Source organism: Centroberyx affinis, unplaced genomic scaffold (assembly GCF_046629955.1).
Source record: "Centroberyx affinis isolate AG114_WGS23_722 - 3 ecotype Tasmania unplaced genomic scaffold, CSIRO-AGI_Caff_v1 ptg000766l_1, whole genome shotgun sequence".
Classification (NCBI taxonomy): domain Eukaryota; kingdom Metazoa; phylum Chordata; class Actinopteri; order Beryciformes; family Berycidae; genus Centroberyx; species Centroberyx affinis.
The window spans coordinates 45,715-70,596 of record NW_027279376.1 but is presented as its reverse complement, the minus strand read 5'-3'; the positions used below and the strand labels follow the sequence as shown (position 1 = coordinate 70,596).

General features: G+C 42.7%; 2 protein-coding genes across 5 annotated transcripts in view; both read right to left on the bottom strand.

The window, feature by feature from the left end:
• LOC139644649 (SPRY domain-containing SOCS box protein 4-like) overlaps positions 1 to 3,353 on the bottom strand; it is a 42,657-nt gene extending 39,304 nt beyond the window's left edge. For all 3 annotated transcript variants that reach the window (XM_071520093.1, XM_071520092.1, XM_071520094.1), the window contains exon 1: positions 3,143 to 3,353. The gene's annotated coding sequence lies outside the window, so the exon portion shown is untranslated. The remainder of the gene's footprint in view (positions 1 to 3,142) is intronic.
• Positions 3,354 to 8,604: 5,251 nt separating this feature from the next.
• LOC139644645 (solute carrier family 25 member 36-A) lies at positions 8,605 to 24,183 on the bottom strand. Of its 2 annotated transcripts, none has more exons than XM_071520087.1 (7): positions 23,769 to 24,183; positions 21,345 to 21,509; positions 19,797 to 19,874; positions 15,794 to 15,894; positions 13,710 to 13,776; positions 13,113 to 13,402; positions 8,605 to 11,954 (listed from the first exon to the last, which is right to left on the bottom strand). In XM_071520087.1, the coding sequence occupies exons 1-7, from the start codon at positions 23,807 to 23,809 to the stop codon at positions 11,761 to 11,763; spliced, it is 936 nt and encodes a 311-aa protein (XP_071376188.1). In that variant the 5' UTR covers positions 23,810 to 24,183; the 3' UTR covers positions 8,605 to 11,760. The 2 variants fall into 2 exon arrangements, with proteins under 2 accessions (XP_071376188.1, XP_071376189.1); XM_071520088.1 differs by having other exon boundaries at positions 8,605 to 11,951.
• Positions 24,184 to 24,882: the final 699 nt, after the last annotated feature.

Below are 24,882 nucleotides of genomic sequence, written 5' to 3'. Positions count from 1 at the left end.
TAAACTGAGTAGTGCTTGGATCAATACTGGTATCGGCTGATCTACTTTAATAAAGTACTCGAATGCATTATGAAAAATCAGTATGGGTGCACCTCTAATCTAGAGAAGCCCTGACGTAAGCTAAGAAACTGGAAGTGTAGGTGTGTCATGGCTAGAGAAACTGGCAGGCTGACGCAGCACTGCGTGTGTGTGTACGCCAAGAAAAAGCATTCATCACCTGTCACAACCAGGAAAGAGAGACATGCACAGATTTGGGCAGACAGAGGGTAGCAAGGAAACTCTGGCTACTCTGCTGTCTCTCTCTAGACGTGACACGATTTGCAGTGTCCTAATAAAAAGCTTCATTTCCGAAAGTGACGCTCCTATCAAAACACCAGTGTTCACCTGTCTTACAAGGGAAAAGAGACAAGGGAGACGAACCTTCCACAATTAAGTGCAGCCTGGGTTTAGTTTTTCTATTTAGTTCTCAATTTTAATTCATCACTTTGAATGACAAATCCCTCCCACTGAGTAATCCATGTGTCCATAATGAGGAAAAAGGGAAAACTTATAAAACATAATAAAACATGAAGAACTGGACAGGGAGATGGCAAGAGAACATGGGAGAGAGAATGACAGGAGCGGGAGACTGAAAGGGAGAATGAGCAATCATTACGTGCCTGGGTGTCACCCGCAGCTGTCAGTGGGACTGATTGCTACTTGACACAGGAGAGACCTGGGAGCTGCATGGCAATCATTGCCACCTCATTTGTCACAATAAATTACCCAGATATCCCGGCAATGGCATTGTTAATATAATAGGTGCATCATCCAAATGGACCAAAACAGTGCTTGGCTTCCTCTGTCAGGTTATTGCGGCTACTGTGATTGTGTATTTCATTTGTATAACAAGGTGCCAGGTTTTTTTTTTCCTGGTGAACGTGAAATTTCATATGGCATGACTGTGTATGTGTGTGTGAGTGTGAGTGAGAGAGAGATAATGTCTTCATTCAGTCACAAAACTCAGATGGAAAAGGAAATATGCTTTCACCTCCCCAGTGCTACCCGGCAGCAGTGAAAAGCAGTGGAAAAACAAACACTGTATGTTGCATACTACTTGCATAGTGTGTGACAAAAACAAGCAAAACATTGCAGAATACACTAGGCCGGTGTTCCTCACCTTATATTGCAATATCCACATCTTTCTCAAGGGTTTCTGTGCTATATATTGTTCAGCAGAGCAGACAGTGTGTTATAGGGGATCCAAGAACACTCTCTCAAATGAAATCCTCCATGGCAGCCCTGAACACTCACATACATATGAAGATAGATGTGTGGCTCCAACTGTTGTGTCCCAACTCTCAATCTATTACCACACACATTCATAGGTATGCAAAAAAAACAAGCGGCTGGGTGGCAAATGTCCCCTCCCCTCCTAGCAACTATTAATTGTGCACAAATCCAGGTAAATTCAAAGTATTGCTTACACCATCATGTTACAGTGACCCACGGTGTGCCCATGCCCTTTCATTTACCTCCTGGGGATGTTTACCCTGGATGAATTGGGCAAGATGGAGCACTCTGCTGATGACCTCAACCCTCTGTGGGCCTGGGTGCACTGTTCATGACACCCACCCAGGTGGCTACAGGGGGGCACAGGTCAACTGATGTCACAGAGGTCACAGGGTCAAACCCCAGATGGTAGTAGTTAGAGTGCGGGGGTCAATGGTGGCTCTATGAGGAGAGCATCTGAGAACAATAGTGGACTTTCAACTGTATGGGGAGGCCAGTGGGAATTCAAGCCAACCGTCTCAATGCCTATGATGGGCTCATTCTAAAGAAATTGCTGCCGTTAAGATAAGTTTTGATATTTTACACTAACTACAACTGAACAACAAACACACACTATCACATCAGCCAGCTATGCTCACTAACTTACCATCTGCTGCGGTACACCCACACAAAATCCCTCATAACACTTGATCTGGACAGTAGCCTGCCAATGCCCAGGAGGGCAAAGCAGATGGTGTGGTTACAGGCAAAGCATTTAGCCTTTGAATAGCAGGCAAACTCAGAGAGATCAACTTGAATGGCCATTAAATGCAGTCAAATAGTACACGTTCCGTTGGCTCTAGTAGACTAGGTTGCCTTGTTTGCTCACCTGGAGTAAAAAAAACAAACAACCATGTCCATGCTGCTGCAAAGTTTCAAAATCTAAAATAAAGTTGGCCAACTTTGCCTGCGTAAAAATGCTCATAATAGAAACAAATAAGTCGTGTTTGGCATACAGCCTGCCAAAACACTCAAGGAGAAATTAAAATGCAGGGAAAACAGTTTATGCACTTTCGCCATTTTTTTGTTTGTTAGGTACACAAATTTTACAGAGTACCTGGGGGGCGGGCATGACTGGGGAATAAGGAAATGCGTTGTTAAACGACAGCTTAATGGTTTGCAACGGCGGCAGACATCAAACTATCCTTGCCTTTGCGCCACTACGTGCGTCCGTCTTTTGTATGGAGAGAACGGCACACAAAACGCTCCATCCAAATATCTAGCAGTTTAATGTTGCCTTGCTTTTCGACAACCGTACATACCTCATAGAACATAACTAGATACATTTTATGAACAGTTAGGATCTTCTGGTAAATTCGGTATATAAATAACCCACGAAGCTAATATCTATTCTTTGTTATTAGTTCACCCTGCTTGCTATAGCACCACTGTGTAGTTTAGCTGTTAGTGGGAGAAGATTGAGGGCATAACCGACGAATTCTCAAAGTTGAAATTGCATATTAAAAAAAAAATTAAGTGCGGCTTGCTGTATTATGTGTATGCCGAATTGAAGAGTGAATACCTGTGATTCAGAAAAAGGTCTTCAGTTATGTTCTATTATGCGTGTTCATTTTCCAAGGAGCAAGGCAGCATTAAATTGTCACATTTTCAAATGGGGTTTGGCGTATCGTTTTCTCCATACAAGACTGAACGGAACGTATCGGGGATAACATTGCCTCAGAAAGCACAGGGTGAAAGTTGTAGACCGGAGTTTTCTGTTTCTCGCAATACAAGTGATAGCAGAACAGCACCAGTGGCCTGTCTTCACAGTTATTTTCTGAAACACATTACAGTCGAGCAGAAGAGAAAAATCTTATTAAGTTAACGTTACCTTCCAATGTAAAGGCGAAGCCAAGAAAAGAAGGATTCAAGCGAGGCGACCCAACAAACCTCTCACGACGCCAAGTTTCCTCTTTCCAAGCAAAACCAAACAGTCGGACTTCAGACGTTTAATGACATTTACTACTTATTGGGAAGTGTTACAACTAAAAAAATGTCCAGCTTAAAATCGATTTCTGGTCGTGTTGACGAGGTGAAAGGAGGTTTTGCAGGCGACGGGCGGCTTTCTTTGTTCCTCCTGCCTGTTCCGTGGATATTATCACCGTTCATGTGTCCCTGACAGCCGCTGATTGGCTGGAGGGTCGGGATCAGGAAAAGGTGACGATGTCAAGCTACACAGAATAAAACACACATTCCCGCTCTACATTTTAAAACTAAAACGCGTTTTGACAAACATAATAGCCGGCATAACATAACCGTTTTCGCATCTATTTTACAGGTATAGTATTGTAGTAACGTATTTTATCTAACGAGTGTTTTGATGCGATTTTTGTTGTTCTGTACACTCCGATAGTTTTATTTCTTTATTTTTCAAAACATGTTTTTTATGCTTTTATTTTGTAGGCAATATTGCTAAACTTCCTGTTTAATTCTGGTTATATCTGTCTCGCTTGACTCAGCTCTGAAGGGTAGGCCAGGGGTGGAAGCTACTAGTTTTATAGTATAATAGTTTTATTTTGAACGTGAAAATGATCCTTCTATTGCATTTGTTGTTAATTTACTTATATTCATAGATAATATTCACACGGCAAACCAGAGAGAACCAATGCCTAGATTCTACTCATTTCTACATGATTTTTTTGATACCTTAAAGCTGTTCTAGCAAAAACAGCAGATGGCCTATAATGTGCAATGCAATTATGACATGAGGTTGTATTTTTGTCTTGTTTGCCGTCTTATCTTAGTGATTTATTGTGATACTTTATTTTGAATTACACTTGTAAATCTAACTGATGTTCACAATGGAATAATGGCTTAAAACAGTGGTCACAAAGTGGGAGCAGCCAGAAGCAACAATTGACTAAACCCTATATAAGCTATGGCAAAGTCCTTCATCTAATGTCATTTGCCACCAAACCTTACAAACCTGCTCATATTGACTACATTTCTGGAGTGGAACTGATGGCTAACATCATATTATTTTGTCAATGTGATCAATTATTAGACGTAGGTCACCAAAGAATCAGCCTAGAGGTAATGTTGGCCCTGAATGCCTGCCTGATTTTTTTTTTCAAAAATGCCTTTCAAATAAATTTCTGTCTATTTTTGCTTGATCTTTGCTCTTCAATATAACGATAAAGATTGGCCTTAAAAATGCCCTCTCCTATACCTCACCATATTATTTAGCGCTTAAGGCTGTTTTCTAACACCATTTGAAGAGAAGCCTTTAGGACAACATGCTGTAGGTAATATGGCAGCATCAAAGCAGTCTGGGCAGGAGATTGTCCCAGTCCCATTCCCTATTTGTAATTCACCTGACAGCGGATTTAAACATCAGCGAACCGGCTTAGTAATAAAGACCTTGAGGATATGAAGTGGATTGTGAAAACTGGACCATTGGCTCCCTAAATAGCCGGCCTCAAATCAATTCCAATGAGATCTGGAGACTTGAAATCAATGGGTTTAACGCAGCAAAGATCACCAGCCTGTCAGGGTAAAGCCCCATTGATTCTTTCGCTTCAATGCAGTGTCATTAAATCTCAAAATACCTTTGCTATGAGCATACAGTTGAGGTCATACACATGCTCTAAATACACATAACCTACATACACAAAGATGGCACACATATTACTGTGTGTGTGTGTGTGTGTGTGTGTGTGTGTGTGTGGGAGTGAAAACAGTAACAGCTGATATGAATTAACATCAGATATCCTTGTTTCTGCCATACTTATTGCAATAAACTGTTCAGTTATGGTTTGCTTTAACTAGTTGCTTAATCATTTCTCTGTATTGCTTTGATGTGATTGTTCTACATTGTAATACACTGTATGTTGTAAACTGATTGTTTTTTGATAGTCATGCCAGTAAAGCTTTCTTGAATTATGTTGATTTGGAAGAGAAAGAGAAAGTGTGTGCATATGAGAATGTTTGCAGTGTGTGTGTGTGTGTGTGTGTGTGTGTGTGTGTGTGTGTGTGTGTGTGTGTGAGTGGCTCTGCCCTTGTCACTGTTGACATGGTTGACTTAGTATTGGCCATAAGTAACAGACCTGCCTGCCTGTCTGAGCCAGCTGCTCAGCAAGCTGAGTCTCTCTCTTTCTCTATCTATCTATCTGTCTGTCTACCTCTCCCACTAGGTGTCACCACAGGCAGCTCACTGTCTGTTCCTCATGAAGTCAGAGAGTTGATCACTGTGAGACAGAGACAATTCCAACTAAACATGACTCAGAGCCGCCATGCTGTGTGTGTGTGTGTGTGTGTGTGTGTGTGTGTGTGTGTGTGTGTGTGTGTGTGGCCTCGCATGCGTGTGTGTCGGCCCGTCTGCCTGCCTCTCAGTGCCGACTTCAGAGGGAGCTGCCATAACTCTTCTCACTAGAACACACTGAAACTTCCCCGGGTCCTCAGACGCCACTTTTCATCAGATGTTTTCCGTTTCTCTCCTCAGTCTGCCTTTCATTATGTCTTCTCTCTCACTAACCCCCTCCAACCTCCTCCCCCTCTTTTTCCCCTCTCCCTCTCTTCTCTCTCTTTCTCTCTCTATACAATCCTCTGGTGTCACAACGCTGTCTTGTCCTGTGGGTCTCTCTCTCTCGCTCTCTCTCTCTCTCTCTCTCCCTCTCTCTCCCCGGACCGGCCGGTCATAATTGGATGCTGTATTGACAGCCAAACAATGTCACCGAATCACCGTGAGGATTTCTGCTCGTTAGAAAAACGAAGAGGAGTACTTTGTCTCGACTTGGCTGAACTTCCCTTCACTTTGCCTTCCATATGTGGGCGATTTGTGTGTGTGTGTGTGTGTGTGTGTGTGTATGTGAGAGAGAGAGAGAGAGAGAGAGAGAGACGGAGAGAGAGAAGTCCCTGAATTCACCCTCCCCAGTGTGCCTCTCATAGCCCACCATAGTGGGTGGAGGGATACACAAGGGTTCACACAGGGTTCTGGTGTGTTCCGTGCATGCATTCCACATTTACATTCAAATGTTAGGCATTTGGCTGAGCGACTTATAATACTTTCCCATCCAATCCAGACTGTTTTTTTGGCCCATTTCCCCCCCCATACCATTCTACTTCATATGTCTGAGTGTTGGAATTGTCGGTTATTTATATCCTGTTTTTCTTTGATGTATCCTGTAATTGCTTGCTGCCGCAGCGGCCCGGTTACCCAGCAGAGATCATTAAAGTTTCATCCAAAACTAAATGAGTGCAACAGTAGAATACGCTTCAAGTCCTAGATCACCCCCCAAAAAAAGAGTTAAGAAGCAATGGTGCCTTTACACTATCCCCCTGACCACAGAGCAATCATGTCAGAGAGAAGTGCTAGGAAAGGAAAGAGAACAAGACTATTTTTTTTTATTTTTTTTTTAAATACGAGCACGCAATGCGGTGCTGTGTGCATGGCGTCCATATGCTGCGGTCGTGGCTCTCCCATGCTGCAGCGCAGTGTGGGCAGCGGCAGATATCTGAAGCGAGATTGTTTGTCTGGATGTGGAGTCTCTGCTCCACTAATCCGAGCTACCGAGTGTTCCACCCTCGGCTATAGCAGCAGCAGCAGCAGCAGGAGGCGCGCACACACACACACACACACACACTCTGCTGTGTGGCGCGCTCTGAGGTTCACGAGTTCAAGCCAGTCCGTGACTCACCTGGTGGAAACTGTCTCTAGACGCTGGTAAGAGCCTCCGGTTACCGGGCGAGGTTAGATGGCATTGTGGACATATAGTCTCCAAAGGTATGGGAGGATGGAGCCTGAACACAGAAAACAGATGGCAAATAAGAATCTAATACTGCTGATTTGAAGCATTTCATACATTTTTCAATGGTTCTTTACAGCACCATCAATTCCCTATGTGGAACCATTCTAATAGGGTTCTTTACAGCACCCAAAAAGGGTTCTGCTATGGTACAAAGTTAAAGAACAATTTTCTGGTGCTGTATAAAAACCCTTCTTGTTAAAGAGTGTACCTGGCTTAAGGGCTGACACATGCTCCTTCCCTCTGTGGGAGCTCTTAGATGAAGAATCGCTTCAATACTGGAAGGGTAGGAGAGAGAGGGGGGGGGGAGAGAGAGAGAGAGGTGTGCTGACAGCATAAAGAAAAATTGGCAATTGGAAAGAGCCAGCAGCACAAAAGGAGAAGTTGGCAAAGTAAGATGACGAAAAGCTTGATATACATGTAAAGACCGAAACATGTATATCAAGTCTACAGTTTCTTTTATAGGATTTTTTTTTTTAGATCAAGTTCAACTTCAAATTAAGTATTTATTTATATAGCCCTTTATCACAAGCATCACAAGATCTAACTGATCAGCAATCAGTCACAGAACAGAATGATGTAAGACAAACATGAGGAAGCAGAACAAAGCACAAGACGCACAATAGCAAATCTGAGCAAGTCACAGCAGCCTGCGACCCTCGAAAAACTCCCAGAAAAGAAAACAAGAAAAGCACCAGAACCTGAGAGTGCTGCACAAAGCCTGTCGACGACAATGACAGTGGAAAATAATATCCCCCCCCCCCCCCTCTGTCTCTCTCTGCCCTCTTTTCCCTTCCACTCCAGTTCAGAAGGTAAACAAGGACGCAGTCAGTCATAACAGCCTACCAGCTCCATCTGTGTTTTCACTGTGTATCCCTAATGCGCAATCCACTGGAGTGAGGCCCGGCCAACACCTCAAGGCACTTTGTATTATTTCAAGAACACTGGTGTTGCCGACGCATTGTGGGGCGTGTTTTGGGCAGATACCGTTTCCTTTCAGAATGACGTGGAATAAATAAGTGTTGTTACAGGCCTGGACGCTGCTGTTCAGGCCTGCCTGTGAATGTGGGATCGGGTAAGTGTGCTTTTCAGCCCCTGTGGTGCCATCTTCAGACCTATTTGCCGTTTTTTTTCTGTTCAGTTTTGGCTGGGAAAAACATCGCATGGGAGCAATCACATTCACCAAAACAGTCATGTTACTGTTTAAGCTGGCAGCCTCTCGGTTTGATGTCACGATGTGTTTTGGAATAAGATCAGGAACATGAGTAGGTCATTTTTTCCAGCTTTGTGTTGGAGGATTGACGTCAAACCAGCAGGCTGCCATCTTTAAGCATCTGCTCCACTGACCTGAGGGTCTGCTGAGGCGATCAGAGAAACCTGCAAGTGTCTGCATGGCAGGTGCTTGAGAAGTCCACACTACCATCTGGTGGTTACACATTTAGCTACATATGGCAGACATGTTAAAATATATTGTTCATTCCTATTTTAAATACAGCTACGAAATAAAAAAAAAGACATCCTGACACCGGAAAATACTTGCACTCTTTCCATTTTATTGAATTTTGTTTTACAAAAACAGGTATGAGAGAATGCATAGACTGAGCCACACTCACAGGCTCATCAATGACAACATGGAAAAAAGGGGGCAGGAACACGCAACAAATCTTAAAAAAAAGAAAAGTCAAATAAAAACACTGTTTGTGGCTATTCAACCGAGTGCATACTCCTATGGTCTCGTACACACATAGAAAACAAGACGAGAAATGACATATGGTTGCCGTGTAAGCAAGCACGCAAAATACATAAACAAACACGCGCACGCTCTCTCTCACTGACGCACGATGCAAACATCTGGGGACAAAAAGAATAACCATGTGAGGCAGTGAATAATGCGTCATCTGACAAACAACACGTACTGATACAAGTGAAAGAGATGCATATAAGTGTAGACGCAGCCAAAGCAGGCTAGGCGCAAACGACTCCACACTATTTGCGTTGACTTGTTTTTAAATCAGATCCTGCGTCCAAAGCCCATGGGAGTGGAGCCGGCACCATGATCTGGGGCAATACAGGAACGTCCAATCACAACTAGCAGCAACAGGATCACCCATGGACTCAAGCACTACTACATCAATTGTGTGTGTGTCGATGGTACGGTCTATAATCATCCGTACATCTCTGATAATTGCTCTAAAATGAGAATATAATGCATCCTTCATGTGTGTTGTATACAGTGTTCACAGTGAGATTTCACTGGAATCCTCGATAGTGTCTGAGCCTGTTTGGGGACACAGAATCTCTACAGTCTCAATTAAGATGGCACTGAGAAAGTAAGCATAGTTGAGCTGCATATGCCGAGATATGCCCTTCCCTTCCAAAGAAGCTGGGAATGCTTTACGCCGCACATCAGCACTCTGACCTAATTAGCAGTGAATATTTATTAGATACGTTATCAACAGGAGTTAAAACACACCGGAGGACAGTAATGGCTCGGGCTGTTAAAGTGGGATGTTCGCTTGTGTTAGCATTGCTGGCAAAGTCGCGCCCTTTTAAGGTGGTGGCTCGTGATTAAAATGCATACAATGATGCGAACACAGGCCGGAAAAGGCTCTTAGTCCTCGGGTCACGTGAGCGGGGAAAGGTCAGTAGGTAAAGTCATCTCCATGGTTACAAAGGCTGGATGAGGTGACAAAACACTGGTTTGAACATAACACATACAAAAAAATGCTGAGAAAGAAAAAAAAAAAATACAAAGGAGGCCAAAGCAGAGAGCAAGCATCTTTCCAAGGCAAGGACATCCAAAAACAAAAACAGTCCAAAAAAACAAACAACAAACAAAACAAAAACAGTTTCATCTTTTGAAACAGGTTTGAAATGCATTGATTCTGTTTTCTCAAAAAACAAATTGTATAACCAGACATCCTCTACTGAATGAGGGGAGGGAATCGGCAAAATGGGATTTATCTTTCCGGTCTGCAGTTCATACATGTGCGCTTTAAAAAGAGCAGATTCCTAGCCATTTCCCACACACACACTGGCTAAATTGTACCATAAGCTTCCAGAGTAAACTCAAGAGAGGATTGTCCTCGCCTGTTAAACTAGCCCGGATTCTACGACTGAGAAAAAGAAATGAGATGAGAGGAGAATTTTAGAGAGCAATGGAAAAGTGCATAAAGAACAACACCGTTGTTTGATGAGGGGAAACAGCTAACGGGGTCACAAAGCAAACCCCCCCCCCCCAAAGAAAATGCTGAAAATATCTGCATTTGCCATTAATGGGCAGACAAATGCAACATAGAACATAGTCACATCTTGTGTAGACATACTTATTGAATATAGCTATCAATATTACCATTTGTTAAAATGTGTTAATTTTTTTTTTTATCATTTATTCATTCAGTTATTTTCTTTATTATTCACAACATTGGTCAGTGTTTCACTTCCTTGTCTTTAGTAAGGTTATTCATCATGTTTGTTTACATTCCAGTAGTTAGAATGGTGGATTATGTTCAGGTTTAGTTTGGTGGCTTCTTACCTGTTGACAGACCTCTTCTTCTACACATTGTTAACACAAACACACACACTAGAGTTCCAGAGGTCATGTCTTTATGTTGCCTTCTTGCTGGATATTTCAGAAAGCAGATATTCATGAAGACCGCCTCATATAGAAGGGTTTCACGTATGTATTTTAGTGTCAAGGAACTGTAAACGCATGTAAATGCCCACATTGTCCGGATATCAAGACCGGTATCTGCCGAAAACCCTTAGGTGAGTGTGTGTGTTCGCAATATGTAAAAGAATCACTAAGGGTCCCTCATGCACCTGAAATCAACCAATACCAGTGTACGACTGTACATTTCTACACCCTTTGTCACATGCTGTGACAGATCAACCAAAACTCCACCTTCCTCCTACAGCCGTTGAGCATCTCTATACAGTTCACATTTTTCACACAAGGCACGTCTTCCCATCTACCTCCCTCCCTCCACTCTTATCCTCTATTCATCCACACTCAACAAGCCTAGAGCACAGATTGCTCCTTGTTTACACTAACCTCAGAATCCATGTCAGATATTTGTCTTTACACACTGCATGGTAACCACTGATTCTGGACAACTTCACAGTTTGGGTCTCTAATGGTACTGTGAGAGATGTAGGGAATGCTGCGCAATAGTTAAAAAAGAAAAAAAACAAAACAAAGAAAAATAGGCTTATCATCACAAAACCCTCTGTTGGAGAGGTACTTCTATCCACTAGGTAGGAGTGGGATTACTTACTCTTTCATTATTAGTATTGTTAGAGGCTTTTAATATAACTTAGGTGCTCTCTTTGATGTGTTTGCACAAGCAACTTATCTACGAGAACCCAAGAGAGAATGCGAGGGAGAAAAACAGAGCGGAATTTCAAAAGAGCGGGGCGGCCAACCATTTCGTCACCGCTGCTAAAACCAGATCCCCGAATCGACGCGAAGACCCTACTGATCCTCGTCCTTGTGCCGCGCCCCTCGGGGAGACAAAAACGAAACCCCCACCTCATTTAAAACAACCACTCGAAACACTAAGACAAAAAAGGTGAGGGCGCCGTCTCCGTCCTCTTCCGCTGAGGGGGATCCGCTGTGCTGGCTGGCGTTCAGTCTCTCTCTCTCTTTCTCCGCGTAGGGGCAGGGTTACATGTACTCTCTAAAAGGGGGGCGGGGGGTGGGGTTTTAACCGTTCAGGAGGTAGACTACCAGCTCGTAGGTGCACATCATAATGGCGGTGTTGGGGATCTGCCGTACCAAGTGGGTGGTGAGGCCGCGGTACAGGGCGCGGTAGCCCTCCTCTTTGGGCACTGTTGTTAGAGTCTGGAAGAAGGAGCGATACTTGGTGCCCTCCTCGCGTAGCCTGGTGCGAATCACTTCTGCAGGAACAAGAGGACATGGAACGGGTTATAAGCAGGAGTACACCCTCTGCTACTCTGCCACTGTTAAATATCATCAATCTGTGATGTACAATGCATTTCAGGAGTTAGTTACGTTTTTGGTGTGCCCACTTTCCCTCAACCGGCCTCATCTGCTTTTACCTCAGTTAGCGATTTCCTACATCGCACAAAAAGCCTTTTGACAACATAGAAAGAACAGGCGTGAACTTGTCGCATGCAGCTGTGGGTTCTTACGTGTAGGTGGAGAAAGCAATAGGAATCGTGTACTAAGAGCAAGAGAGCGATGGTTTTTGAGAAAAAGTCATAGTCGCGCCCCTTACTCAAAACGGTTTTGTGGCTGCATTGTATTCTGGTCCACCGACAGGCTGCTGTCGGTGGAGAAATTGGTCTCTATTCCTCTTCTACGATACATTTCTCCCTGTATGATAAATGTCTGTGGAAAATTGCAGCTCTATCAAGAAGCCCTTGCTCTTTGTTCTGAGGGACTGACACCATTAATGTCTTAGATTACTGAACATTTATCTGCTATCATCATCATTGTAGCTGCACTGGAAATATCTCAACCTGACATCAGTCTAACAGTTTTTTAACAGTGTTAGATTGTTTTAAGGTGAATTTTTCTTTTAAGGGGGTCATCTTCAGGCCACTGTAAGGGAAAACTCACCACAGTTTGTTGTCAACCTTGAGTTCCTTTAGTAAAAACTTCCAAATAAGTACAAGTACGGTTAAACCTGCATCTGTATCATGTAGGACAGTTGTACAGACTAAATTCTTGAATTTATTTACAAGAAGTTTGCTTCCACCATGCTTTTTAGATTTGCACTGCTTCTGCACTGATAAAACCACAAACTCTGCAAAGGAGATCTGAAAGGAGGATCTAACCCAGACATACATCTACCCAAGTATTCACAAGTCTGATAATTATTCTTCACAAATATAAACAGGGTGAAACAGTCAACAGACGGTCAAGGGTTTCTGTACTCTGGGTGTTCAGAGATGAGAGACTGTCTGTGAAGGCTTTTCAAATATGAAACTCCCGGTATTAACTGCCTGAACTCAAACTTTGGTTGTGCCCTTTCTTTGCTAAAAGGTACAGAGATGTTTACAAGCCCTGCTCCTAGAAGCCTTTGCTCTCACCATGAGGATACGCGATGGTTGTGGCACAGGTCTTGGAGGTGGCGGCGGCAAGCATCATCCCCACAAAGTCTGACGCATCTTTGGACGCCTCCTCTTCCTCGTCCATGTTCTGTGCAGCCTTGGCCTCCAAGAGGCGCCGTTTGATGCTTTCATAGATCACAAAGTGAATCACAGTCTCTGAGATACCGGCGTAGGATGCCGACATGCCCCTGTAGAAGCCTCGTAGGCCGTCTGCCTGGTACACCCGCCGCACACACTCAAACGCACTCATCCTTCGCTCCCCTCGATTCCTGAGAAAAGAAAAGAAGAAAGGATGGATTCACGAAAGTGTCAAGTAAAAAGGAAAAACCAACTTACTGGCAATTTTAAAATCCAATTTCCATGAGGATGGGACCTACAAAGCATTCCACAGTAAGATAGAAGGTCAGATGCTGATATTTGTCATGATATTTAATTTAAGGCCACAAATTCTGAATATTCTGAAATTCCTATGTGGTTGTATAAAAGGATTTTCATAATAAGACATCAACTATTTGACCCTCTGATTGGGAAAGTCAGTTTATAAAGCTCACACCCTGGTACGTTTGTCATGTTTACCTGGCATCCAGCTGCAGACGAGTCTTTATGAGCCATATTGGGTTGGTGGCTGTGATGGCTGTGAACCCTGTGGAGAAAGACACAGGATCACACACCTGCTCAATTAAAAGGTCAAAACCCAGAAATACTATGGTCAACTAAATTATTAAGCTGCCAGTGGCACAACAAAGACTGTCCACAAACTAATGCTCTGGGTGAAATATGTGAATGTTCTTTAAGCTGCATTCATGTTGATGATGGGACACAAGTTGAAAATGGAATATTTTTAAGCTTACATGTGATGTAAAGAGTCAATGGTTAGAAAGCTTAGAGGGGGAGAGGGAGAGAGAGAGAGAGAGAGAACTAGCCCCACTATAAACTACGCTCTGTGTATGCTAGGGGAGAGCCTGAATGCCAAAATATGGTATGTGAGTTTGTGCAAACGACAGTAAAAAAGTGTGCGTCTTATCCAATGACCTACATGACAAGGGAGTGCAGGAAGGTTGAGAGACAAACAGAGGAGGAAGATAAATAAAAAATAAGCACAGATCTGTGGTGAGTACTCACGCAGACTCAAGTAACTCCTCACAGATGCAGCTAGAGACCCCTGGTGCTGCGGGGGTCTCATGCCCTTGCGAGAAGAGAGCTACGGTAGAGTAAAAGCCTAAAACAGACACAGGCTTGTGTGTAGCACACTGACCGGCATGCAACCGTCTAACTTGCCATTCCCCCACCATCCATAGGATTTAACCCACCAGATTCACCCTTGTGAAATGACCATCCCCCACTAAGACAGCAGAAGAGACATGATGGAAGAATAAAAGCTGAGAACTTGTTATTCAGAAAACCCCTTGACATCATTTTTCAAAAAAGGAACTGCCATCAACCCCGCTAGAAGTCAACAATGAGTCGACAATGAGGAACTGTAAAAACACAAATGACACAAAGCATTGAGGCTTAGGGAATACCTGTATATCACAATGTATCTCCTCCATAACCATGCCAGCATGCGAGTATATATGAATGCAAAATCTAATAATAACTACAGCTGTTTTAGCTCAGGGGTCATCTTGATACTGACTTTACATCCATTGTTAGCCATGGCAGAAGCCAGCTGTATCCTCTGCTGTTTGTATCATGTTTCTATGTGCCTTTGGTGAGCAGACTAGGTTTCTCGCTGGCCTGTCAACGCCTCATCAAGCTCAGAATAGAGTCAATTCAGTTCAGCCCAGTCAGGTCTCACATTGCTGCAGAATATGTGGATGGCCACTGGAGGGCAATGCGGAGTGTGCCGACAAACCCTGACCTTGACTGGGCTGCTGGAAGGTCTGAGTCATGGTGCGCTCAAAGTGGTGTCAACACGAGCCTGTCAGATTCACACTCACATACACCAACCCTTGGAGGCGTAGGTTGCCTGACTGACCTACATTGTAACAGTGCATTCCCAAGAGGATCAGAGCGACACAATCTAAAAAGGAAAGTGACCTGCCCTTGACATACAGAGCATGAGAGAATAATGAAGGTGTATTTAATGCTGGCACTTTAATGTATAAGCACTTAAGAGAAGCAACATTTTCAATAGTTGGCTTAAAATTTATAAACTTGACATACATCTGGGCAAAGGGTGGAGGAGACAGGATAAGCTGGTTTTTGACTACACAGGGTCCATGGGAATGTGCAGGGTTGTGTACTTAAGAGATTTTAAAACTATGAAGCATTTGTAAAGACAAGTCCTTCGCACCAAACACAACACAAACTAGTTATGCCATTGCTTGCACTCTAGAAAGGCATGAAATTGATAGCAAAGGCTGACAGAAGCCTCACATACATGACAGAAGCCTAATCCTATAATGGCTGGGTGAGGTAGAGCCAACGTAAAGCTAGCACAATTAAATCTGATATTTAAACATAATTAGCTTTGAAGTTCTAAAATGACCTAATACCATTATTCATCTCAACTAACCAAATCTGAACCAGGTCCATTCCGCTGGTATTTCTGACTAGCACGCTGGAACTGGTCACTAGGTTACAGCACTCATTCTTTCCATGTTAAAAAAGCAGATGTGGTGTAGCTGGTCAATCTGTTGCCTGAAACATATAGTTACCTGCCATTCCAGCCGAGACCATGTGTACCTGCGTGGAGTCGGGCTCCAGAACACCGTTCAGTCTCTCTTTGGCACTGGAGTACGCAGCAAAATAAATTGCTCTGTTGGAGGTGAAATGATAAGTAAATGTTACAATGTTACAAACAAAATAGTAACATATGCCATCTTTTTTCTTTGGTGCATAGGTAATTAGTTTCAGTCTTGTAATGCAAAAAAACAGTGTGCCTCCAGCAGCAATGTAGCTCATTAATTACACAACATTAACAAACAAAACTGTCCCCATGTCAGGTTCAGCCTAATGAGCTTTAGAAATTCATTAAGCATAAAACCAAGAGCAGAAACAGCAGGACTGAGTGTTGGTGTATCAGGCCTAATTGGACAAAGAGGCTATTCAGTATAGTTAAGTATGAAAGAATAGGTCTTAACTTGTTTTCACTAATTAATAGGTCAAAATGACCATTTTCATAATCATGTCTGAATGCAAGTGTTTCTGCCGCTTTTGCTTTTCCCTCTTTTAGCAGTGCTTTTAGCACTGTTGAATGTGCAGTCTGATTAGTTTGTACAATCATCCATCAAATACTTTTAGTCTGACTAGGCTCAATACACTGTTATAGATGCTAAAAGCTCATCAGTCATATTATACAACAGTGTTTGTCTGTGTGTCCATGCCTTTAGGGTTGCGTCACACTTCAGGATGCCCAGGTGGCTCCAACCCCGCAGCCCTAGATCAGCATCTATTCATGCCAGATGTCAACAAAACACTCTACATATGCTTAGCACTAGCACCTGCTTGCTGCAGCATTAGCCACTGCCCATTGCCATTAGCCACCATTTTGCCCCTATCATTACCATCAAGGGCAATTAGCGTTAGCTGCAATTTAGCACGCTAGGCTAGCAACACTTAGCGTAACTCTTTCCGCTCCCAGCTCAAGCTTAACTGGCTGTGTTAGCTGTGCTGTTCTGGTTTTCTGCTCTGATCCGCTTAGCAGTCAGAAACTCCTGGTTCCATGTTTTATCCTTCAGAGTGACCGCCTTATGTAACTGCATTAAAACCTCTGGTTAGGGGGGCATTAGTGCCCCGTCAGACAGATGGAACAGAAGCCTGATAATGAGCAGGATTGATTCACAGCTCCTCCTGGGGACGACAAATGATGTTAAGACTGTCTATAGGGCTTTGAGTTCTCAATAATCTTGCAATGTCATTTAAAATTCCACTAATTAAGCAATCTATTTTTTTATGTCCATTACCATGACATCCATGGCTAAGCCTATGGAATTTAGTTCAAAGCTTAATTTACATGCATTATGAGTAAATTATTAGCTACCTACATAACCAGAAATAGACCTAATGCTGTTCTCACCATGCCACCGATATTGTCATGTTCCAAATCTACCAAACCATCTGAACAGTGCCAAAACTGCTGTGAGGCAGGAAGATGAGTGAGACCCACATGACCCCCACATGACCCCGTAACCCCTAACACTCCTCTGTCACCAAGTAACCTGAAGAACCTAATACCTAATCGTAACCTAATGTTACCTAATGCCACCCAAGGCAGCCCATGTGCCCATAACTTACTTAAAAGTATACTATGTATTGAGTCAATGTGTGTGCACATTAAATGGAATTAAATCAGCTATTAGTGAGTGATACCATAGTTTAATGTGTGATATCTAGTAGATATTCTGAGGGATATTAGCAGAACAGGGGCCTGTCTCATGAAGCCAGCTTATCGAACTATCTTTGGGCTTAACCCTGGCTTTTTGGTCTCATGAAGGTGGCTCACTTTTTTAACCGGGGTTGATCACCATGGTAACCTATGCTGCACTGCTAACCTGCTCTGCATTAAGCTCTGAACTACACAGCACGTGTAACGTGTGCGTATCCAAACTTGTTGCGGCCCAGTTGTTATTGTTCCAGCCACAGTCTGTCTGTTCTGTTTCAGCCACAGTCTGTCTGTTCTGTTGTATGCATTTTACCTATGGGTAAGTGAACACAGTTATCTAGTTTTGCTTATTTTTCCATAAACAACTCAAGTTGTACCGTGAGCAACATTAATGTACCATACAGAGTAGTTTATTTTGAGAGTGTAGGCGTACTGTCACCAAATAGAAGCTTCTCAGCGTCTATCCGTGGATAACCTCATCTCGAACATTTCTTTAAGCGACATTGGTTCATGTATCCTCTATTTTGTTTACTGACATTGTGATAAATGACTACAGTAAGCAAAATCTTGGCATTTACGTACATTTATATGGCTAAAATACAGAACAGACAGATGTGTAGTCAGTCAGTCAATCTGTCAGCAGATCTGTCAACACGCTGCATACGCGGCCAGTGCAGTAGCTGCATTTACGTTAATGGCTGCGGATCTGATCCGACCCTTCCCACACAAATGCAACGGGTGTAGTTAAGCCATCGGATCAAAACATATAAAAGGCCCGCATCGTCACCAATCAGCTCTCTGGAAACATGGAGTCACCATTCCTACAGGATCCCGATATGAACAGAAACATTTCATTCTGACAAGTAACAAAAGGAACTGTACAGGGGGAAACTATTGAATTAACAGATAGTAAGAAGGGCTGTTAGCCAGGTGACTGTGTTTAGAGACCAGTAGAACCACTTTGCTTTCTGTGATGATTTATTATATCAGAGATATAACATTTATTAGGCAACATCAGATATAATACATGTTTGGAGCATTTCCAGCGTATTGGCCCACTCTGGCTATAAAAGAGGGCTTCTAACAAGCAGCCTGTAGCTTACATAGCTTACCATAGTTATCAATAGTGAATGAAATTTAGGCCTACTGTTGCATATTAAGCGTGCTGAAATCCTCTCTTCATAGGATTTCCGACAGTGATTAATGCAATAGACTACCCATATTCCATCACCACAGCCCTGGGCAGCATGAGGCGGACTTTGTGAATATGAAATATTTTCACAGTCTCAGTGTGAAGACACAATATTGTATCAATGAGAAGAATGAACACTGTGTCTTAATGACAGGCAGTGATAAGAATTTACGCATTTACACTATTTGCAATTTTCCTCCAGCATTCCTCCAAAGCCTTGGCAGCAGCAACACTTACATTTCTCTGTTCTTTTCAAGTCCAAATACTACTACTGTTACTAATAATATCACTGCTGCTGCTACTACTACAACTACTGAAACTACTTTAAAAATATTATTACCTATTATTCAATGTATTGATAACTTCAGGCTAAGAAATTAATTGCTTTAGCTCCAAGTAATCAAACTATAAATATATTTGATATATTTCTAATGAATTATTTCTAAATCTTAAAATTTTATTTTATTGCTTGTTTTTATATTCTAGTTGCATGCTTACATATTTCCTTTTTGCCACTGAATCATATTACTTGCTTCAATGCCCTAACTTCTCTACAGGGATCAACAGTTTCATCTTAGTTTCATCTTATCTCATTCAATACGCTGATCTGGATCTGTCCATGTTGCATGTGATTGGCTATTTGTTACAAACCCCGCCTCTTTCTTGTGAACATGCTCAGAGCTGGATAGGTGAATCCTGGGTTGACAGAGACAGTTGATAACCAGTTACGTGAGACCGGTTATCTGGGATCACCAATGTTTTGTGAAACCAGCTAACGCAAAGATAGACTGACTATGTTGAACTCGCTTTGTGAGGCAGGCCACTGGGCAGTTGTCCTGTGTGTGCTAATGGAAGATGGTGAGAGTGACTTACCACACATCTTTTCTACAAATTATGGCAAAGGCAGAAAGAAAGAAAACAGACAGTACTTGTTTGTTTATCATAGCAAAATCTCTTATTTTACGTTGAGCTCATCTCAGTTGACCTTGGACTGTCTATTATAGAGCCATCCTTGCTAACACCTGACTACTGTCATTGCAAATTGTGGATGGCTTGATAGCCTTTCAGTCCATAGTCAAGGGAGGTACACAATGCTAAGGGTGTGATGAAGAGGCTGTGTTTTAAGTGGCAGGGGTCAGCCTACCTGGAAGGTGCCACGCCCACCAAGTTAGGCCCCAAGCCCCTGAAGAGAGAGCGAGGTCCTTCTTTCTCTAGGATCAACCTGGAAAAAACAAACAAAAACAACACACACAAATACACATTATTACTCTACCAATACCAACACTCCATCCCACATAAGTGAATCACCTCACAGCATGTTTCCAAGGACAATGTAAGCTATTCATTATTGTCAGATAAGCATTTTTCTACTTGTCTTCAAATTTCAGGTTGTCTGATATACTGTTGAAATTCCAAAACATATAATCAATTCATGCATGTTTTCAAACAATAGGTTTGCGTAAAAACATGATCTTGATCAGCTTTTTGTACCATTTCAAACTATGTGAAAACAAAAGTAGGCTTATCCTAAATATCACATAGGCATGCCTTGCATAACAGAAAGGATTGTACTAATAAAGACATAGACACATGCATATCTATAGCCAGTTTCCAAGGAATGGAGAAGACCTTTAATTCTTTACTTCAGCCAGGGGATAGTTTGTTGAGTACAAAAATTTCATTATAATTTTCTTTTCTTTTTTTTGGTCAAAAACCAGATATTACTGTCTGTGGCAAACTCTGTGGTAGATAGAAGATGTCATCTGACAGTTCAATAAGCCGAAGGATGGCTGGGAGAGTGATGAGTCCTAACCTAGCAGTGCTAAGAAAAAAAAATGTCATTTCTACTGCCAGAATGACTGGCACCTCATATGAATGTGATTCAATTGGTGAATTTAAGGAGTGGCATGGTGCCACCAAACACACTCTTTTTCCAGAGGCTTGGAGCAGTCCTGGCATGACCTTTTTAGAAAGACCAAGCCATTCTCTTCCTCATGGAGTGGATCAGATTTCCTTCAACATCACAACTGGAAATCTACCCAAATCAAAAAAGGCACTTGCGCAAGTTCAACAGAATAGGAAAAGGCCTGTCATAACAAACTCATGGAGCGATGGGGCTAAAACCTCACAAGAAAAACAAGTGTATGCTAGCAGTTGGACCTCTTGTGAAATTTCTTGCTTGGCTAAAGCAACTGATGTGTGCTCTGTGTGCAGCTATCCCTATGGGTAAGGTTGTGGAGTTGGGTTTCAGGGAGTGGTTGGCCTTGCCAGGGGGACATCAGCCAGACCAAATGACAACAGCAACAACAACATGGTTCCTGCAGAGGAAGGAGCCATGACTCTGCAGCCAAACCTCCCTGTGAGGTCAGGGAGGAGGAACCATTAGCTGGGCTGTACACCAAGAATAGCCCCACTCATTTTGGTTACAACTATGAAAACCCAAATGGTTATGTGCTGTTTACAACCAAGCAAATATCTGCAATTCACTATACCTTTTCAGTCTGCAAAATAATGTAATGACCATCAGCTATAAATGCTGAATGAAATCTAACCATAGGCACTATTGAGTATGGTGTATACTAAAAGGCTATAGGGTATGGCTTTGTCATATGTGCCCAGAAGATAGTGACATATGTGAGACACGGTAGTTATAGGAGTCTGACTGGCACAGTGATAAATGTTGAACACCCACTTGAGGCAGTGCAGGGGGCCCGGTGGGGACATGCGGGCCACACTGGCCCCGTTGACAGTACTGAGCTGAACTTCAGACACATAGAGGGTGATGGAGGACGACTGCAGACGGGTCTTCACTACTTCCAGTGGACAAGTCAATATGGCTCCTACCGTTCCCCCACACCTGGCAGAGATAGAGGTGGAGGAGGCAGGGGGAGTATAGGGAATGGGTTACAGAGGGAAGAACGGTAAAGTGGGAGGTGGGGAGAAGATGGGGCAAGAGAGTTAGCAGACAACCATCTCCATTTCTCAACTGACAGAACAAGAGTGAAATTGTGTGCTCTTCTTCCTCGACGTCAGCAGCAATTGTTTTGCCAGTCCGGATGGTCATAGGTGTGCAAAGCGCTAATTCCAATGCAAAACAATTAGCCAATGGTGTGGTTTGTGGAATTCTAAAGATCTCTGGCATGCAGATGTGGAATAGCACAGTGTGGGAACAGAGAGCCAGTCAGGAATGCTTTGTGAGTCCTGAGTAACAGTCAGCTTCTGTTCAGCGCCACACCATATCCCAAACCCATAGATTTGTGCATTTTAGTTCATGTATTCATCAGAGAGGGTCAAATACTAGCTGCAAGTAATTACTATCTTTGCTTAAGTGTTTTGGGTTTAGTTGTCAACTTGCCAAACACATATAAATTGATTGAATGTTCTATTGCTCATTTTATTGGCCTGTGTGTCAAACCCCACCCTTTGATACCTGCCAAGAATAAAACAAACCATTCAAGTATTTGCAAGTATTATTTGGCTGAAGTGTGACAATGGCGCAAAAATTACTAAATCCTAAGAAGGCTATAACCTATGTTGTTCTAAGGAAACTTTTAGAAGCAATGTGCTATATCCAGGGCTTCAGTTTGTGATGGATCCCAGGGAAGTGCCCTGTTCTGGTACTGGATCACAACAGGTAGTGTGATAAAAAAAAAGAACAGAAAAATAAGATCTACATGAAGACTACATAAAATGGAAATGGGCTGAACTTGACAAGACTGTACAGGGTCGGGCAGTGGCTTACAAGCTATCAAAAGAGTGAGCACAACAGCAGTTATCTTTAGTTAGGGTTAATTTTCAATCAATACTAAAGTAGAGATGGCAGTTGTGGGAGATAAGTCCTGTCAACATAGTTTTGGCAGAGGTAGGCTACCCGATGTCTGAGAGAATTATACTTTACATGTCACAGGGTCAGATCACAATGTTTATTGTTGAATTTTCAAGCCATAGGCTATACTGTAGAATGTTAATCCTTCATCAATACTGCCACACAGTGGAATAGGAAATACTTTAAGAGAAATAAAATGTGAAGAGCTTAAAATGACACTCATGTCAGTTGTAAACAATGGCAAGGTTAAGTGCTCAGTTACCCTCAGAGGACATAATTACAGTAAGCTTTTTCTCTCAACTCACTGCCCAGAAAGTCTGTCTGATGCAAGAAGGCATGATTCTATCCCATCAAATACATCTTAATTTTGCAATGGGCCTGTCAAAAACACAGGCATTGTATATCACCTGTTTTAAGAGGCTGCAGAGCAGCTTCCAGCAAAAAATGAGCAAGAGCTCTTGAACCCCTGAGGCATCATGAGGGTGGTTCTGGCTTTCTAAACACGGCGCACATACCCACGTAGCAACTCCGGCCACTAACTGTTCCAGACTGGCATGAATGCAACTTTGGCGAAATAGTTCCTTTTATCGATTTTGCACCCAGAGGTGGCACACAAGTAGAGAGAATAGGCTAGACTGCATTCCAAAAAATCCAGTTATGAGCTGTTGCATCAGATACAGGCACACCTGCGTTGGTACGCTTTGGTCGCATGCTTTGCCTTTGGTTTCTAAACATTGTACAGGGGCTGTATTATCTTATCACAGTTAGCTACTATAAATTTGAGTAGGCTGGTGACCTTCAGTGACAGTCTGGTCGCGTTTGTTTTGATTCGCCATGGCTTAACTTGAACGAAGTTACAAAGATGACAGAGCCAATCAAAGTGGGTTAGACATTTTAGCGACATCTTGAAACCAGGTTACTTAGACTAAATTGAAATGCAAAGTTACATAGCTGGGGGTAAAACTGATGAATATAGAACGTCCTTTCCCCAGCCAACCAACTCATTTACTCACTGAAATGCCGTTGCAACTTGTGACATTGAACAAACACACCTACGGGTGCACATGCACGGGCAGGACTGGTTAGCTGACCTCTGTCACTTGCTTTCAATTAACAACAGGGTTTCGCGTAACATTAAGTAGCTAACCTAAATCCAAAAATCATGGCTACACTGCAGACCTTCCATTACATGTATAATGTTACCTTGGCCAGCAACGATAGCTAACCCTGAGCGTTTCCGCGCAGCTAGCTAGCTCAGCTCTTGCATGTATCTGACATAGATATACTCACCCTCCAGCAAACAGATGAACCAGGGTATCTCTTTGACTCATTATGTATCATATTCAGGAACCGTCCACAGGATACCACAGGGGGACAAGGGGAGCTGACGTCAAGAAAATAGGTGAATTATCACCCCAAGCTAGCAAGCAAATGTTACTCAATGCGTCTGTGTTGTGGTGGTGGAGGTCAGTTGCCAGGAAAAAAACGAGGACATGTACCAGCTAGCTAGCTAGCTAACGTTAGCTTCGAAAGCTAACGCTTTTCCGATAGTAAAGCTCGGAGTCAGAGCGGCAAATTTGCGTCTCCTCCTTGTAAAACAGGATAATGCTTCACCATAGTGTGTGTGTGTGTAATGCTGGTGAATAATTCCAGTGTTGCAGAAATAACAGCGACTGTGCCAGCGCCTCGGCCTCATTCACGTTAGCTCGCCTTGCCTCTCTGAGAGCCTGCGGGTCAGATCACAATGTTTATCGTCGAATGGGAAGCCGCAAAACAGAGACGGTGATTGGCTAATGTGTTTCACTATGCCGCTTAAACCCGCCCCGTCACTACTTTTTCACGTGATAGGGCTTTTATTTTGAAGGGCAGAGATCATGAATTAGGATGCAGTCAAAGATAACAGTAAACATACCTGTCTGATGATGTATGGGATTGCTGAAGAGTCAGAACAAAGACTCAAAACATTGTTTGCAACTTGAATTAAGGTAAACCAATGGTAAGGTGTGGCCCTCGCCACACTTCAGTGAGTTCAAATTTGATATTGTAGTTTTTATCAGTAGTATAACGGAGAGCTGAAAGATCAAGCAATAGGCCAATCTATTTGGATAACATCAGGGGAGCATTTATGAACAATGTTCCCTTTAACCTGATAGTTTGGTGACCTTGGTCTCATAATTTATCCCATTGACTAAATAATAACATCTTGTCATCTGTAATTGATCCAATTATTCACTGAAATTTAGGCCATATATAAGCAGGTTTGCAAGTTTTGGTGGAAAACGACAGGCTACTAGATGCGTCGACTTTGGCTTAGTGGTTTATTCAGTGAATTGACGCCCCTGGTATTTAGAATGGCTTCAGTGAAAATGTGCACGAGTCAGAGCATTATTATTATAATATTATC

Bases quoted from the DNA above. Each gene is read 5' to 3' on its own strand.
- LOC139644645 (XM_071520087.1), bottom strand. From the start codon at position 23,809: ATGAGTCAAAGAGATACCCTGGTTCATCTGTTTGCTGGAGG. The intron at 15,895-19,796 runs GTAGGCTGACCC...CACCTCCAACAG, and splicing joins GTGGGCGTGGCACCTTCCAG to AGCAATTTATTTTGCTGCGT. The intron at 11,955-13,112 runs GTGAGAGCAAAG...TTGTTCCTGCAG, and splicing joins AACCATCGCGTATCCTCATG to AAGTGATTCGCACCAGGCTA.